Source organism: Propithecus coquereli, unplaced genomic scaffold (genome assembly GCF_000956105.1).
Source record: "Propithecus coquereli isolate 6110/MARCELLA unplaced genomic scaffold, Pcoq_1.0 Scaffold111, whole genome shotgun sequence".
NCBI classification, from domain to species: Eukaryota; Metazoa; Chordata; class Mammalia; order Primates; family Indriidae; genus Propithecus; species Propithecus coquereli.
In genome coordinates, this window is record NW_012135081.1 from 2,437,427 (window position 1) to 2,452,088 (window position 14,662).

The 14,662-nt window shown below is 44.6% G+C and overlaps 1 protein-coding gene across 3 annotated transcripts in view; it reads right to left on the reverse strand.

Annotated features, from left to right (window-relative positions):
• BIN2 (bridging integrator 2) overlaps positions 1-12,249 on the reverse strand; it is a 34,958-nt gene extending 22,709 nt beyond the window's left edge. For 2 of the 3 annotated variants that reach the window (XM_012654419.1, XM_012654427.1), the window contains exons 1-2: positions 12,078-12,249; positions 3,186-3,266 (exon numbers count right to left, since the gene is read on the reverse strand). In XM_012654419.1, coding sequence (XP_012509873.1) covers positions 3,186-3,266; positions 12,078-12,158 — 162 coding nt within the window. In that variant the 5' untranslated portion in view covers positions 12,159-12,249. The remainder of the gene's footprint in view (positions 1-3,185; positions 3,267-12,077) is intronic. The other variant, XM_012654435.1, reaches the window with a different exon arrangement.
• Positions 12,250-14,662: the final 2,413 nt, after the last annotated feature.

A 14,662-nucleotide genomic window follows, 5' to 3' on the forward strand; every position in this document is an offset into this window, starting at 1 on the left:
TGAGACAGAGTCTCACTCTGTTGCCCAGGCTAGAGTGCTGTGGCATCAGCCTAGCTCACAGCAACCTCAAACTCCTGGGCTCAAAGCGATCCTTCTGCCTCAGCCTCCCGAGTAGGTGGGACTTACAGGCATGCACCACCATGCCCAGCTAATTTTTTCTATATATTTTTAGTTGTCTGGCTAATTTCTTTCTATTTTTAATAGAGATGGGATCTCGCTCTTGCTTAGGCTGGTCTCAAACTCCTGACCTTGAGCCATCCTCCCGCCTTGGCCTCCCAGAGTGCTAGGATTACAGGCGTGAGCCACCGCACGCAGCCTATGAGTAAATGTTTTACAGAAAAACATTTTTAGGTGTGACAGTGGTATTGTGGTTACATTTTAAAAGAGTCCTTACCTTTAGAGATGGATGATGAAATTTTAATGGATGTGTGGAAATTATCAGAATCAAAATGGAGTCACTAGTGTTAAAAAAAAAAAACAAACCCTAACAAATAGAGCCAGGGAAGGCCATGAAGAGAGGGTTCTCATGCCTATATGCCTGATAACAAAAATTATCACAAATGACTGCAAAAACCACAATCTTGCACAAAGGCTCTTGCAACCTTATACGATAAATTCTTTTGCAAGGACATTTGCCCAGCAACTGCCTGTCCAATCTTGGAGTAGCATCACCCTTGTTATTGATCTTTGTAGCTAAGACTAATTACTCCAAAACGATCATGTAATCCTTGTCATTTTTTTCCTTTAAAAACCTTTATCTTCCTGAATATGCACATAGTTTACCATGGCACACGTATTCCTATTGCAATGCTCTATTCCTGAATAAATATGTTTTTGTTTTTTTTATATTCAGGAAAGAATTGTGGAAACCTTACTGATTACCAAAGGACTCAGAGGAAGGCAGGATTCAGGCGTAAGCCCAGGATGAGCTGCCACTGCCTACTGCTTTCCGAGTTGCAAGCCTTGCCTGCTACAGTCCCAGAGCTCATGTCCACCCAATGTGCCCTCCCAGGTTTCGGCACCAAATGTTAGATCCAGAGCTGAAAGGGAGACACACGAAGACTCATGTGTAGCAAAATGCTGTTTATTTGACCATCTGGGTGCAGATGGATGGAGGCCGAAAAAGGCATCCACCAATATGTTTTTCTTTTAGAGAGCCTCTTTTTTTATTTAGGTTGACAGATGATGACATCTGGAATTTGCTTCCTAATAATCAAGGATAGAAGAAAGTGGGTGGGAACACAGATGAAACAAGATTGCCCATGAGTTGATAAGTTATGGAAGCTGAAAGGTGGGTACATGTGGATTCATTATACAAGTTTCTCTACCTTTGTATATAGTTAAAATTTTCCAATAAAAAAGTTTAAAAATAAGATTCCCAGGTCCTACTCCCAGAGACCTTGCATTTTTAAACAGTTCCCAAATGATTGTTATACAATCAACTACTGAATTAGATGATAGCTAATATCCTTTTAACATAATTTTTAAAATTATTTCCCATGTAATTTAACTGATATTGTATAATAAAGAATTTGTAGGCCAGGTGCAGTGGCTCACGCCTGTAATCCTAGCACTGTGGGAGGCTGGCGCAGGGAGACTGCTTGAGGCCAGGAGTTCAGGACCAGCCCTACCAACATCAAGACACCCGTCTCTACCAAAAAATAGAAAAAATTAGCCAGGCATGTTGGTGCATGCCTATAGTCCCGGCTACTCAGGAGGCTGAGGCAAGAGAATTGCTTGAACTCAGGTGTTTGAGGTTGCTGTGAGCTATGATGACACCACTTCACTCTAGCCTGGGTGACCCTGTCCCAAAAAGAAAAAAAGAATTTGTGTTGTCTTTGTCCCTGGTTCCTGAGAAGTAACCTCTAAATCCTGTGTCTTCATTATTCAAGGTGGTCCCCTCAGACCATACCTGAGTTTACACTAAACAAATGACTCACGATGGTGGCTGGCAGGCTGGAAAGATGAACCCTGTAATTGGAGGATTGAAGCTCTGGGACAGGTGATATCAGCCTGACCTCCTAGGGAGGGCAAGGGAGAGACTGAGTTCAATCACATAGTCGATGATTCAATATGTAAATAAATTGCAGTAAGAACTCTGGACACCTGAAGCTCACCTGAGTAATCCTACATCAACATGCTGAGAGAATAACATGTTCTGGGGACACAGAAGCTTCATGTTTGGGACCTCCCAGACCTCACCTTATGGGTCTCTTCAGTTGGCTGATCCTGGTTTGTATCTTTTATAATAAAATTATGATTGTAAGTAGAGCACTTTCCTGAGTTCTGAGAGTCATATTAGTGAATTATCAAACCTGAGCAGGTAGTAGGAACTTCCAAATTTGTAGCTAGTTGGTCAGAAGTGCAGTAGCCTGGGAACCCAGAGCTCGCAGCTGGTGTCTAAAGGGAGGGCAGTCCTGTGGGACACTATGCCCTTAACCTGTGCAATCTGACTTAACTCTGGGTAGTGTCAGAATTGCATTGCAACTGGATATTCATTTAAGTTAATAACTCCCTTCTATTGTAAAGAGGGGATGTATGTGAAGTGTTGAGCACAATGCCTTGCACATGGTAGATGGAAAGTCAAATATCCCATAATGGTTAAACCTCTATTATCTACTTCTTAATGTATATTTTCTACATGAAATTATCCATAATACCTAGCTGAAATAGAAGGAACAGTGAGAACAAGAGGTTTGTTGGTAGAAATGACAGGTAAAGATGGAGGTATTTTAGAACAAAGGGCTTAGGTGGGGTAGACGTAGGAAACAAAGAGACAATGAAGAAAGCATGAGGCTATTGAGTTGAGAGGAGCCCTAGGGTGGCAGAGAGGTACTCTGGGAAGGTGAATAAGCCACAAATGAAGGTGGCAAGAGGCTCACATTTGATGTTGTCTAAGGACCTGGTGATGCAACTGTACCTTGGCCGTCCTGAGGGGAGCCACTAAAAGAAAAGAACGTTCCCCTGTCCCTGTAAATCCCAGGGTCAGCTGGAACTGGAAAGGTAAGTTTCTCTGGTTCCCAGGGGACGGATAAGTAGTGAGTCACCCTGTGGCCCTTATCCCTTGTGGGGAGGATGGGCTGGTAGGGACATTTGCCGCTTTGCAGAACCTGCTGTTCTTCTGCCATTCAACCCTCATGTCTTCTTTCTTCCTCCAAGCTTCCCTTCCCCACCCTCCAGATTACCTGTTGTTGGTAGAAGTTGCTGGCACTTTGTTCAAATCGCTCATCTTTGGTTTCTACAGTTTTTCCCAATTTCTGCAGTACCTGGAGATATAAGACAAAAAAGACCATAAGGTTACAGTCAAGTCTCTTATCTGTTGGCCTTATATGATCCTGGTTTCACTCAAGTCTCAGATACAACTAAAGGGTTGTAATCATCAGCCCAAGAGAATTAGGAATATAACACATTATTGAAAAAAAAAAACATGTTTTGTGGTTCTTCTCAAATTGGGGGTAGCTCTGGGAGTATGTAGTAGTGGGCTCTATATATAAAGCTCAGAATAAATAAGGTATATCTTCCTGGAATGTCATTACTTTTTTTTTTTTCTTTGAGATAGGGTCTCCCTCTGTTGCCCAGGATGGAATTCAGTGGTGCGATCTTAGCTCACTGCAGCCTTGAACTGCCGAGCTCAAGCAATCTTCCTGCTTCAGCCTCCCTAGCAGCTAGGACTACAGGTGTGCACCACCACACTCGGCCAATTTTTAATTTTTTTGTAGAGATGAGGTCTTGCTATGTTGCCCAAGCTGCTCTCAAACTCCTGGCCTCAAGCAATCCTCTTGTCTAGGCCTCCCAAAATGTTGGGATTACAGATCACAGGCTTAAACCACCATGCTTGGCCTGTCATTGTACACTTAAACTGTTTTCTTTTTTTAGAGGGAAGGAGGAGAGCAGTATATCAAAACAAGGATTAAGGCCAAGCATGGTGGTTCACCCAGCTACTAGGGAGGCTGAGGCAGGAGGATTGCTTGAGCCCAGGAGTTTGAGGCTGCAGTGAGCTATGATTATACCACTGTACTCCATCCTGGACAATAGAGGGAGACCCTATCTCAAAATAATTAAATAAATAAAAATAAAGCAAAGATTGAGAAGAATGTAAAATGTCCATGGCTTTTAAAAATAAAACATGAGCCTGAACACATTTTTTACTTGAGAGACTGTCTTCCAGCCGTGGCCACAGATTCCTGTAGTAGATCAAGTTAGAGAGGTAGCCAAGGGACTCTTCTCTCATGAGGGTCCTTGTGGAAAACTTTTCGAAGCCCTGATATAATACACTTCAAACTCAACTAGACACTGAATGCTATCCATGTCTATTTCCTCTCAACCAGAAAAGCTGAGAGACAACCATCATACTAATCTCAGTACTAATGCAAAAGACATGGTGATGAATAAGACCCAGTCTCCATTCTCATAGGGGCCATTCACTCATAAACAAGTAATTACCCTAGCTCTCTGGGAGGCCTCAGGAGTTCAAAACCAGCCTGAGCAAGAGCGAGACCCCGTCTCTACTAAAACTAGAAAGAAATTAATTGGACAACTAAAAATACATATAGAAAAAATTAGCCGGGCATGGTGGCGCATGCCTGTAATCCCAGCTACTCAGGAGGCTGAGGCAGGAGGATCGCTTGAACCCAGGAGTTTGAGGTTGCTGTGAGCTAGGCTGACGCCACGGCACTCTAGCCCGGGCAACACAGTGAGACTCTGTCTCAAAAAAAAAAAACCAAAAAACAAGTAATTACATGTAGTAAGAAAGCCCTCAGTCTTCTTCCTGTAACCCCCATCTTGGAAGGAAGTACCACCATCCCCCGGGCCCAAATTAGAAACTCAGGAGTTACCTTCAACTACTTCTCCTTCACCCTCCTCATCAAATCCCTTACCATATCCATCTCTGGAAACCATCCTATGCTCTCTGGTCTCACTGCAATAGCCATAGTCTAGGCCCTCATTGTTTCTCACCTGGCCTGCTGCAACAGGTCTACCAGGCTGCTGCTTAAAACTTTCTAATTTCCCCATTCAGCTCTTCAACAAATGTTTATTAAATGCCCAGTATGTATCTATAAGTAATAGGTCAAATGCTAGCATGCATACAGGTGCCAATGATGTGACCTTCATTAAGCCCAGCTCTCATTACTCTTCCTCCATGCAAGTTTCCCTCCTTGACACTATTTTAGTTTCCTGAATAAGCTACACTGTTGCTTGTCATAGATGCTGGTCTCTCTTTCTAGAATATCTTTCCCCACCTTGCCTGCCAGGCAAATATCTAAAAAGTCCAGTTTATACTCTATATCCTTTGTGACACTTAACCATATCCACTTCATCCCATCAAGTTAATCACTTCCTTCTAAGTGCCTGCAATTTCTATACCTTGTATATATTAATATTATTGTTTTATTATTTGTATTTATTTGTCTATGTCTCCTTCTAAACTGTAAGCTCCTTAAGGACTGGGTACTTTTCTTGCTCGCTTAGATTTCTCATTATCCAGCAAATAAATACTTAATAATTTTAACAGAAAGGGGAGTGAGACTGATGCTATAGAAGGGGATGAATGGATGGGGCCTTGAAGTAGAATTTGGTAGATTGTAATAGAGTACAAAGAGTGGAAAGAGGATTTCAGGCAAAGACAACAGCATCAGCAAAGTCATGGGAGCATGCAGCTTCATGAGATGGTCCAGCATGGCTGGCTTGGAGTCTGTTTGGGGGAGTTGTGGGAAATGAAGCTAGAAAAGTGAGAGTGGATTCTCATTATGAAGGGCTCTGAATCCCATGCAAGAGTGTCCAGATCTGGGGAGTGTGGCAGGTTCTGTGTAGAGACTCTGATCCAAGAGTGTCCATTCTTAATCCCGAGGGTAAGTGTGTCTCACTCCTGGAGCTCTTTCTGTAGTGGTTAAGATCAAGTACTCTGGAGTCAGATAGATATGGGCTCCCATTTTGGCCCTTCCACTTATTGACTATAAGCCTTTGGGCAAGTCGCCTAAACTTTTTTTTTTTTTTTTTTGAGACAGAGTCTCACTCTGTTGCCCAGGCTAGAGTGCTGTGTCGTCATCCTCGCTCACAGCAACCTCAAACTCCTGGGCTCAAGCAATCCTTCTGCCTCAGCCTCCCTAGTAGCTGGGACTACAGGCATGTACCACCATGCCCGGCTAATTTTTTCTATATATTTTTAGTTGCCCAGCTAATTTCTTTCTATTTTTTAGTAGAGATGGGGTCTCACTTTTGCTCAGGCTGGTCTTGAACTCCTGAGCTCAAACAATCCACTCAGCTCGGCCTCCCGGAGTGCTAGGATTATAGGCATCAGCCACCGCGACCGGCCCACTTAAACTCTTGAGACTCAGTTTACAGAGCTTCATTTCCCCTATTAGGATAATATTTATCTCCTGGAGTTGTTAAGGATTAAATGATATTATACATGTAAACTGCTTTCTCAGTGCTGCCTTACAAAGAGCATATCCACTATCATTATGTCTAGTTTCACTCCCTTGCCTGTAAATGCCTGTATTTCCTTTTTGGTTTGGCCATATCTGTTAGTGTTTATCTCTAACTCCACCTCACTCATCACCCAGCCCTGGTATAGTCTGCCATCCTCCCTGGCTCCACCCTCTCCCCCCAAACAAAACACTGTCCTCTACCAGAAAGTTGCAAAACCACCTTGTTCAGTGGCAAGTGCAGCTCTTACTTCCTTTATGCTACCCCTCCCTTCCTTTGCCCATGGCTTGGTTCTTCTTGGGTGAAGGTGGCAGAAATGAAAGAAAAGAGAAAACTCAGTCTAGAGTCAGTATAGGGGAAGACTGGGGCAGACCAATCTCCCCAATCCTAAAAGGCTTAGAGGTGGAGGGTTTGGGGGCTATTGAGGGAACCTCCCCACCCTCAACTCTGAAAGTAAAAGGGTTATAGTATTATCACCCTGAAACATAACCCAGTGTTCTGGGGCCAAAGTCATTTGTTGCTGTAAGCAGCAGGTCCATGTGTCACTTATACTATGTTATAGGTGTTCTTCCTCAACTGAGAGATCCTTGAGGGAACAGGGTGTACAGATGCTCAACAGATGTTTGTTGAAAGAATGAATAAATTGTACTTTTGGATCACTTCCTAATGAAAGCCCATGTAATGCCAATCCCTAAAGTCCTGCCCTGAGAATTCTGCCCCAATTTGCCTGGCCTGGCAGCTGCAAAGTTAAAAAATAGATATTTGGAGAGAAAGAGCAAGAACAAGGACAAGGAAGTAAATGTGAATCTGGGTGGAAAATATTCTAGTGTTCACTGACCTATTCTTTTAACTTTTCTGTAGATGAGGAGGGCTGGGTAAAGCTTCAAAAAAAATCACTGCATACATGTTTGGTAGCTATAGTTCTTCACTATCACCTTTCCCCATAATCAGTTATAACAACTGGGGTAATTGGAATAGGGCCTGGATATTAGATTGTATTATATAATTTTGCTAAAACTTTTTCATAGATGTAATAATTTTGTTGTGGTTACGTAAGAAATCTTTAGGATATATGCTAAAGTAGGCCTTCCTACTTTATGGACCTAATATACTTTTTCCAGTCTTTTCTCCCACTACTCCCGGTGCTCCAGCTCAACAGCATTTTTCACTATTATGTCTAAAAGTACTTCTAGACTCCATGCCTTGCTCTTGCTGGCATTTCTCAGCTAGAAAGCTCTCTAACCACTTACCTAAGGAACTACTAATCACCCACAATTCCTATTTCAAATTCACCCCCACCATAAAAGCTCCCTTGATTCTCCCCAATCTTTCTGCCCTCTGAATTCCCATAGACCTGCATACTCCCAGGTTACTTATTTTATTTTATTTTTTCTTTAACTAGATTGCAAGCTTCTGGTAGGCAAGAATGTCTCTTATCTCTAAATTCCCTCCTGGGTCCAGTCGAGTACCCCTGACAAAAGAGCTTTTCTGTAAATATTTGGTGAATTAAATCCCTCTGGGATATAGGGTAAGAAAAAGTCAACAGAGGAAAAGACCAACAAAGTAGTGGTAAACAATGCCCTTTCTCAGGGGAGATCTAAGAAGTCTGCCACAGACAAGACATGAACAGATGGTGAAAGCAGTACTGTAGTTTGAAATGTGAAGATGTATCATACTGTAAAAACAAAATTAAGCCAGCTTAAATTCAGCCTCATGCTGAGTTTGAATTGGAAAATAGATCAAGCAGAATGTTTCATCCCGATTGTGTTTACCAGTCACCAGACATTCACCCCCAGCTTTTTAGAGGAGGAAGCCTGAGCAAAATGTGTTTCCACTCCTAAACTCTGTTGCTTCTGAGAGAGGATCAGCAGCAAGTGGGGAGGCACAGATGTCAGAGAGGTTTATCAGGAACATTGTAAAGGGAGTGCCCTGAGGTTAGGATTCAGAGGCAGGACACCTGGGTTTCAGTAATTGTTCTGCCACTTACCAATCTCTTTTGAGACTTGTTTCCTCATTTCTAAAATTGGGATACTAACAACTTGCTTAAGGGGTTGAAAAGATGAAGTGAGATCGTATTGCTAGAATGTTGGCTCCATAAAGGGAGGGATCATCTCTTTCTTGTTATATCCCTGTGCCTGTTCTATAATAGGCACTTGATATTTGACACATATCACTATTTGACACATTAGCTATTACATTACTCAGATTACATCCAACTTCTTACAGAAAAATCAAAAAGTGTTCCAGGGAATCCTTTCTTTTTAATGCAACTCTCTCCTCTTTATCTTGCCCTCGATAACTTCTCGACTCAAGGGATCTGGCTCCAGGCTGACTGAGCTGAGCTCTCTCCCCCAGCCTAGACCATTCCCACCTTATCCAAGTTCAATGTCTACCTGCCCCTGTGCCTAAGTCTGGGTTCAGAGTATCTTGTTTTCTGCATCAACCTGGAAGTTCCCTAGAGCAGATTTGAGTTTGCTCCCCTCTATCTTCTCAGGATTCGGGGCAGGAAGAATCGGGGCTGGTTCTCCCTTTGGGAAGCATTTGACTCTGAGGTTCAAGGAGCCTCCTCCTCTTTTCTTTTCTTTCTTTTTTTTTTTTTTTGAGACAGAGTCTTGCTCTGTTGCCCGGGCTAGAGTGCCATGGCGTCAGCCTAGCTCACAGCAACCTCAAACTCCTGGGCTCAAGCAGTCCTTCTGCCTCAGCCTCCCAAGTAGCTGGGACTACAGGCATGTGCCACCATGCTCGGCTAATTTTTATATATTTTTTTTAGTTGTCCAGATCATTTCTTTCTATTTTTTAGTAGAGATGGGGTCTTGCTCTTGTTCAGGCTGGTCTCGAACTCCTGACCTTGGGCGATCCACCCGCCTCGGCCTCCCAGAGTGCTAGGATTACAGGTGTCAGCCACCACGCCTGGCCCTTCCTCTTTTCAATTTGGTGTTTTTACCTTATTGAATTTCATCAAGAACATCAACCTTTTCATTTTACAAATGCAGGATCTGAAGCCCAGAGCAGGGCATTATTTACCTAAGATTTTGGAGTTCATGCTTAAAAAAGAGAGAAAGCCCAAAGCAAGGCATGTGTAGTGTTGATGATAGGCTAGATGAAGATAGTGAGTAAAAGACTGAGGTAAAGTCAATTGGTCTTATTTTTTTTGTTTTTTTTGAGACATGGTCTCTCTTTGTCACCCACCCAGACTGGAGTACAGTAGCACTAATGTAGCTCACTGCAACCCTGACCTCCCAACCTCAAGCAGTCCTCCCATCTTGGCCTCCCAAAGTGCTGAGATTACAGGGGTGAGCCACTGCACCCAGCATTTGGTTTGTCTTTTTAAAATTACTATTATTCATGTATTTTGGGTTTTTTGTTTTTTTTGACCATAGCCTAGGCTTCTCCTCTCTAATACCTCCTGCTCTCCCACACTGCTTCTAACAGAGACTTTCCCACAGGCACTGCTCTCAGGTCTATTGATTTGTAAACAGACAGCCTTCAGAGAGGCTGAAACCATGATCAAGGTGAAGTTAAGGGTAAGTGAAATAACAAAGTCTGGCCACACAGAATCTTTCCCTTTTCCTCATTTCTTTCACTTCATCTCATGAGACAGAAAAAGCATATATATCATGCTTTAAAAAGGGCTTATTGAAAAAAGAAATAAAAGAAAAAGTATATCCAGCTGGGCATGGTTGCACACTTGTAGTCCCAGCTACTTAGTAGGCTGAGGCAAGATTACTTGAGCCCAGGAGTTCGAGACCAACCTGAGCAAGAGAAAGACCCTGTTTCTGCAAAAAAAGAAAAAATTAGGCAGGCGTGGTGGCAAGTGCCTGTAGTCTCAGCTGCTCAGGAGGCTGAGGCAGAAGGATTGCCTGAGCCCAGGAATTTGAGGTTTCTGTGAGCTATGATAACATACCACAGCATTCTAATCCAGACAACAGAGTGAGACCCTGTCTCAAAAAAAAGAAAAAAAGAAAAGAAAAAGTATATACAGGCCCTCCCTTTCACTGTTGCCTCTCTTTTTTAGTCCGGGAGGTCATGTCCACCCGGTGTGCCCTCCTGAGTTTTGGCACCAAATGTTAGGTCCAGAGCTGAGAGAGTGATACACGAAGCCTCATGTGTAGCAAAATGCTGTTTATTTTGAGCATCTGGTTGCAGATGGGTGGAGGCCGAAAAAAGAGTCCACCATTTTTGTCTCTTAAAGTCAGGAACTACATCTACATTCTATCAATTCTCTTTTGATAATCCCACTTGGGAGAGCTGGTTGCCCTTAATCTTTTCCAGGACCCAAACCAGTGTTCCACCTTTAGAAGATAATATCTTTATTTCAATTGTTTAGTATGTGTTGTTCACCCAAATGCTAAGTCCATTAGCCTTTAAAAAACCAGAACTGTATCTTAGGTCCTTCTTGTCCCCCGCCTCCCCTTTTCTTCTGGCATACAAGTCTTCCCATACCACCTTGCCTAATAGAGTGTTGGTAGGTGGAGAGGGGAGGTTCAGGTTAGAAGCAAAGAAAATACTCTGGACAGATAGAAACAAAAATGCCATTAAAATGTGAACAGTAGGCTGGTAGTGGTGGCTCACACCTGTAATCCTAGCACTCTGGGAGGCCAAGGCAGGAGGATCGTTTGAGCTCAAGAGTTCGAGATCAGCCTGAGCAAGAGTGAGACCCCGTCTCTACTAAAAAAATAGAAAGAAATGAGCTAGACAACTAAAAATATACATATAAAAAAAAAATTAGCCAGGCATGGCGGCGCATGCCTGTAGTCCCAGCTACTCGGGAGGCTGAGGCAGAAGGATCGCTTGAGCCCAGGAGTTTGAGGTTGCTGTGAGCTAGGCTGACGCCACGGCACTCTAGCCCAGGCAACAGAGTGAGACTCTTGTCTCAAAAAAAAAAAAAAAAAAAAAAGTGAACAGTGTCCGCATGATCTCTATAAGCAGACAAGTTATAGATGGGCAGCCAACCTAAACGCTAGTGCTGGGGTAGGACTACTCAGCACTAACCAAGGACACAATCTAAAAAGAGACACACACCCCTTCATCATCCTGGGCAGTGCACTCTCCAATGCCAAAGGGAGGGTACAGGAAGCAGATATGGACTACTACTTACAACAGCTTAACATCCAGAGACCAGTCAGGAGTAGGTAGAGAGAGAATTATGTAGAATTATTCTAGTTTTCAGTAGACTCCCAATTCAAGCTAACTGGTGGTACACACGGGCATCACAGCTGGTCATCACTGTCTTTGCCTTTGGGGAAATTACCCTCCGAGGGAAACTACCCACCAAGTCCATCATCTGTAAAATACCATCCTCCTGGCTTGCTAGGACAAAACCCGATACATGGTTGGCCGATGTCAGTTCCTTTCATTCACCTTTTCTAGGTGGTTGTTTAAGGTTCCTGAGAGACTGCTATCGCCTCGGCTTCCCCCACCCTTGCCCAAGATTGTTTGGTGTTCTTCATTCTCTCTCAAATCTGCCAGTTTTCATGGAAACCCTTTCCCTGCTCCCGTTTCTCGGGGAGACCCTCCTCTTCAGCCCTGGCCTTCCCGGGGCCCTGAGCGCCCTGCATGCCTGTCGTCCTGCCCGCCCGGCCTTGGCTCCCGTCGGGCCTCAGCTCCTTGCGCCCGCGGGGCCGGGCAGTCGTCGAGGCCAGGCCGCCTACCTTCTCCTGGGCCCTGCTGAACTTCTTCTGCACCTGTTTGGCAAAGAGGCCGGCTGCGCCACCCGCCCTGCCCTCGGCCATCCTGCTGGCTCCCTGGGGGCGGCTGCCCTGGCCCGGGGCCCTGTGGTTTTCTAGAGGCCCCTGAGGAGGAAGTGCGGGCTCCCAGCATGCCTCGCATCCGGTGGTGGCGGGCGGGCCTCATCCTCCCGCCTGCTGGCCGCCCCCCGCCGCCCCTACACCGGGTGCCAGCCCGGGCCCACACGACGGCCACCCTGAGGCCCGCCCCACGGCCCACCACAGCCAGCTCAGGGGGCGCGACCCAGAGCGGCAGGCTGGGGCCTGGCGGCGACGCCCAGAGCTGGGGTAGGGGCTGGACTTGTTCAGAGCGGGGCGGAGACTCGGGCCTGCCCGCAGGTGGAACTCACTCTAGACCAATGTCGAAGCTCCAGCCCTGAGGTTCTGGAACATCAGCCCCACTGAACAAAGTCTTCAAATGTGGGCCAAGACTCATTCACTCCGGAAAGTGAATTAGCTATCACGATCAGCACTGGAAAATAACTGAAACAACAGGGTAGAAAATATTGTGAGTTCCACTCGGCAAGGGTATTTATTGTATCAGAAAACGTGTTTCAGTTCTATGGGTATTCATTGCTAAGGTGCCAAGTAAATTGTATTTCTTGCTCCAGGTTGCAGTTTAGCCACTGCCAGAGAGATTAGTTCTAAGCCTGGAACTGGTAGGGACAGAGTGCAGAATGGGGACAGAACTGCAGATCTGGATTTGAAAGAAAGGAATAAATGAGCTGGAAGTAGAAATTGGGTGGGGGTGGGGCGGGGGTGGGGAGTTCTTAGGAAAGGAGATGATCTCAATGGAAAAATGCTAAGGAGGAGAGTATAGACGCCTGTGTAGGAGATGGGGAGCAAGTTTTTCTAGTTGGAATACAGTGTACTAGATGGAAGCAGAATGTGAACACCGACACAGATTGTGCAAATTGGGGTGGGGCTGTTGAAATTACAACAATTGTTTCTGTAGGGAGAAGGTCAACAAATAGAAGTTATTCTCTGATTTGTTTGAGGCTATTTCTGGAAATTGGGACACTAGGTTTGGAAGAACCATTTACTCAAGCATTTTACAGTGGAGGTGAAATTCCCTCAAGGAAGGGAGGACGGTCAAAATACACTTCCTAGGGAGTGGAGAGGGAAGCTGGAGGTCTGACACAAATTTAGAGGTCTTTGTCTGCTATTGTTTTTCATTTTTTTCCCCTAAACAGACATTAATGCACTCAACTGTGTGCCAGGCATTGCTGGATATTGGGACGCCAAGACAAATAAAATGCACTCACTGACTTCAAGAGGCCTTAAAGTCTGGAGGTGAAGATAGGTTGGTAATCAGATGATTATAATGTGCTTAATTCATTTGTAGAGATGAATACAAACTTTTTAGGCAAAACGTGATGAGGGTTTATTCTGGATGTTAGCTTTGGTAATGGCCTGAAAGAAGCAGAATCTAGAAAATGGAAGGACTTGATGTTGGATGGGGAGAAGTGGGGAGAAGCCCAGAGGATGGTGATACTGCAGGAACACTGAGAGAAGATGGGCGTAACAGGTGTGTCACTAGCAGAAGGAAGACAATGCTTGTGTCACTTGCAGGGCTACCCAGCCACTGCCCCTAAAAAACTCTGTTTAGTGCCAATATCTTGGGAACTGAAATTGATGGTCACCAAATCATGTAGTACTGAAGAAGAAACAACCCTTACAAGTTAACTAGATGAGGAAATTGCATCACAGAAAGGGCTGGTGACTTGCCCAAGGTTACCCAGCTCCTCAGTGGTGAAATTGGGATAGGAACACAAATGTCTGGGCTCTAGCCTGGCCTCTTACAGTGTGCCTACAGTGTTGTAGAGGCCTCTGTTGATATAGCAGCCTACCAATTCCAGGACCTGTCTCAGCCAGTTTCTCCCTGCTATAATATTTAATACCCTAGTCCCTCTTGTCTGGTCTTCAGTGATTGGCATGAAAAGCTGCTTTTCATCCTTTTTAACCTTCTCCTTTCAGTTCCCCCTTTGCTTTCTCCCAGGCCAGTCTAACAGACTGAGCCATGGCCAGGACAGAGCAGAATTATCAGCTTCCCAGTTCTCTGTGGTTTATAGACCCCTGAATCCGGTTGCCTATTTTAGTCCCAGCTTGAAATGCTGATTCACACTTAGTTTTAGGCCCCATATTGTTGTCACCTCTTCCTCTGTGTTCTGCCTCTTCCCCTCAACACTTTCCTTTTTTGGTTTAGTATCTTTTTTCTCCTTTTTTTCTTTTTGCTCCTTAGGCTCTTCTAATTTGTCACTTTCTTAGTCTGACACCATCTAACCTACCTCCTAACCCTATACTCCTATCTCTAGTGTATCCTAGTAGTGGCCATCACCTAGTAGTTGGGGTGAACACTTGTTCTAGGCACTGAAGGGGGAAACAAAAGAAGAATGAACCCATAGTCTACCTGGGAGAGTTAGGGTACATCAGTCACTCAGGAACTTTTTTTAAGCACTCTATGCCTTTGAATATAGCAAATATGCACAGGAGAGGGGGGCAGATGGACA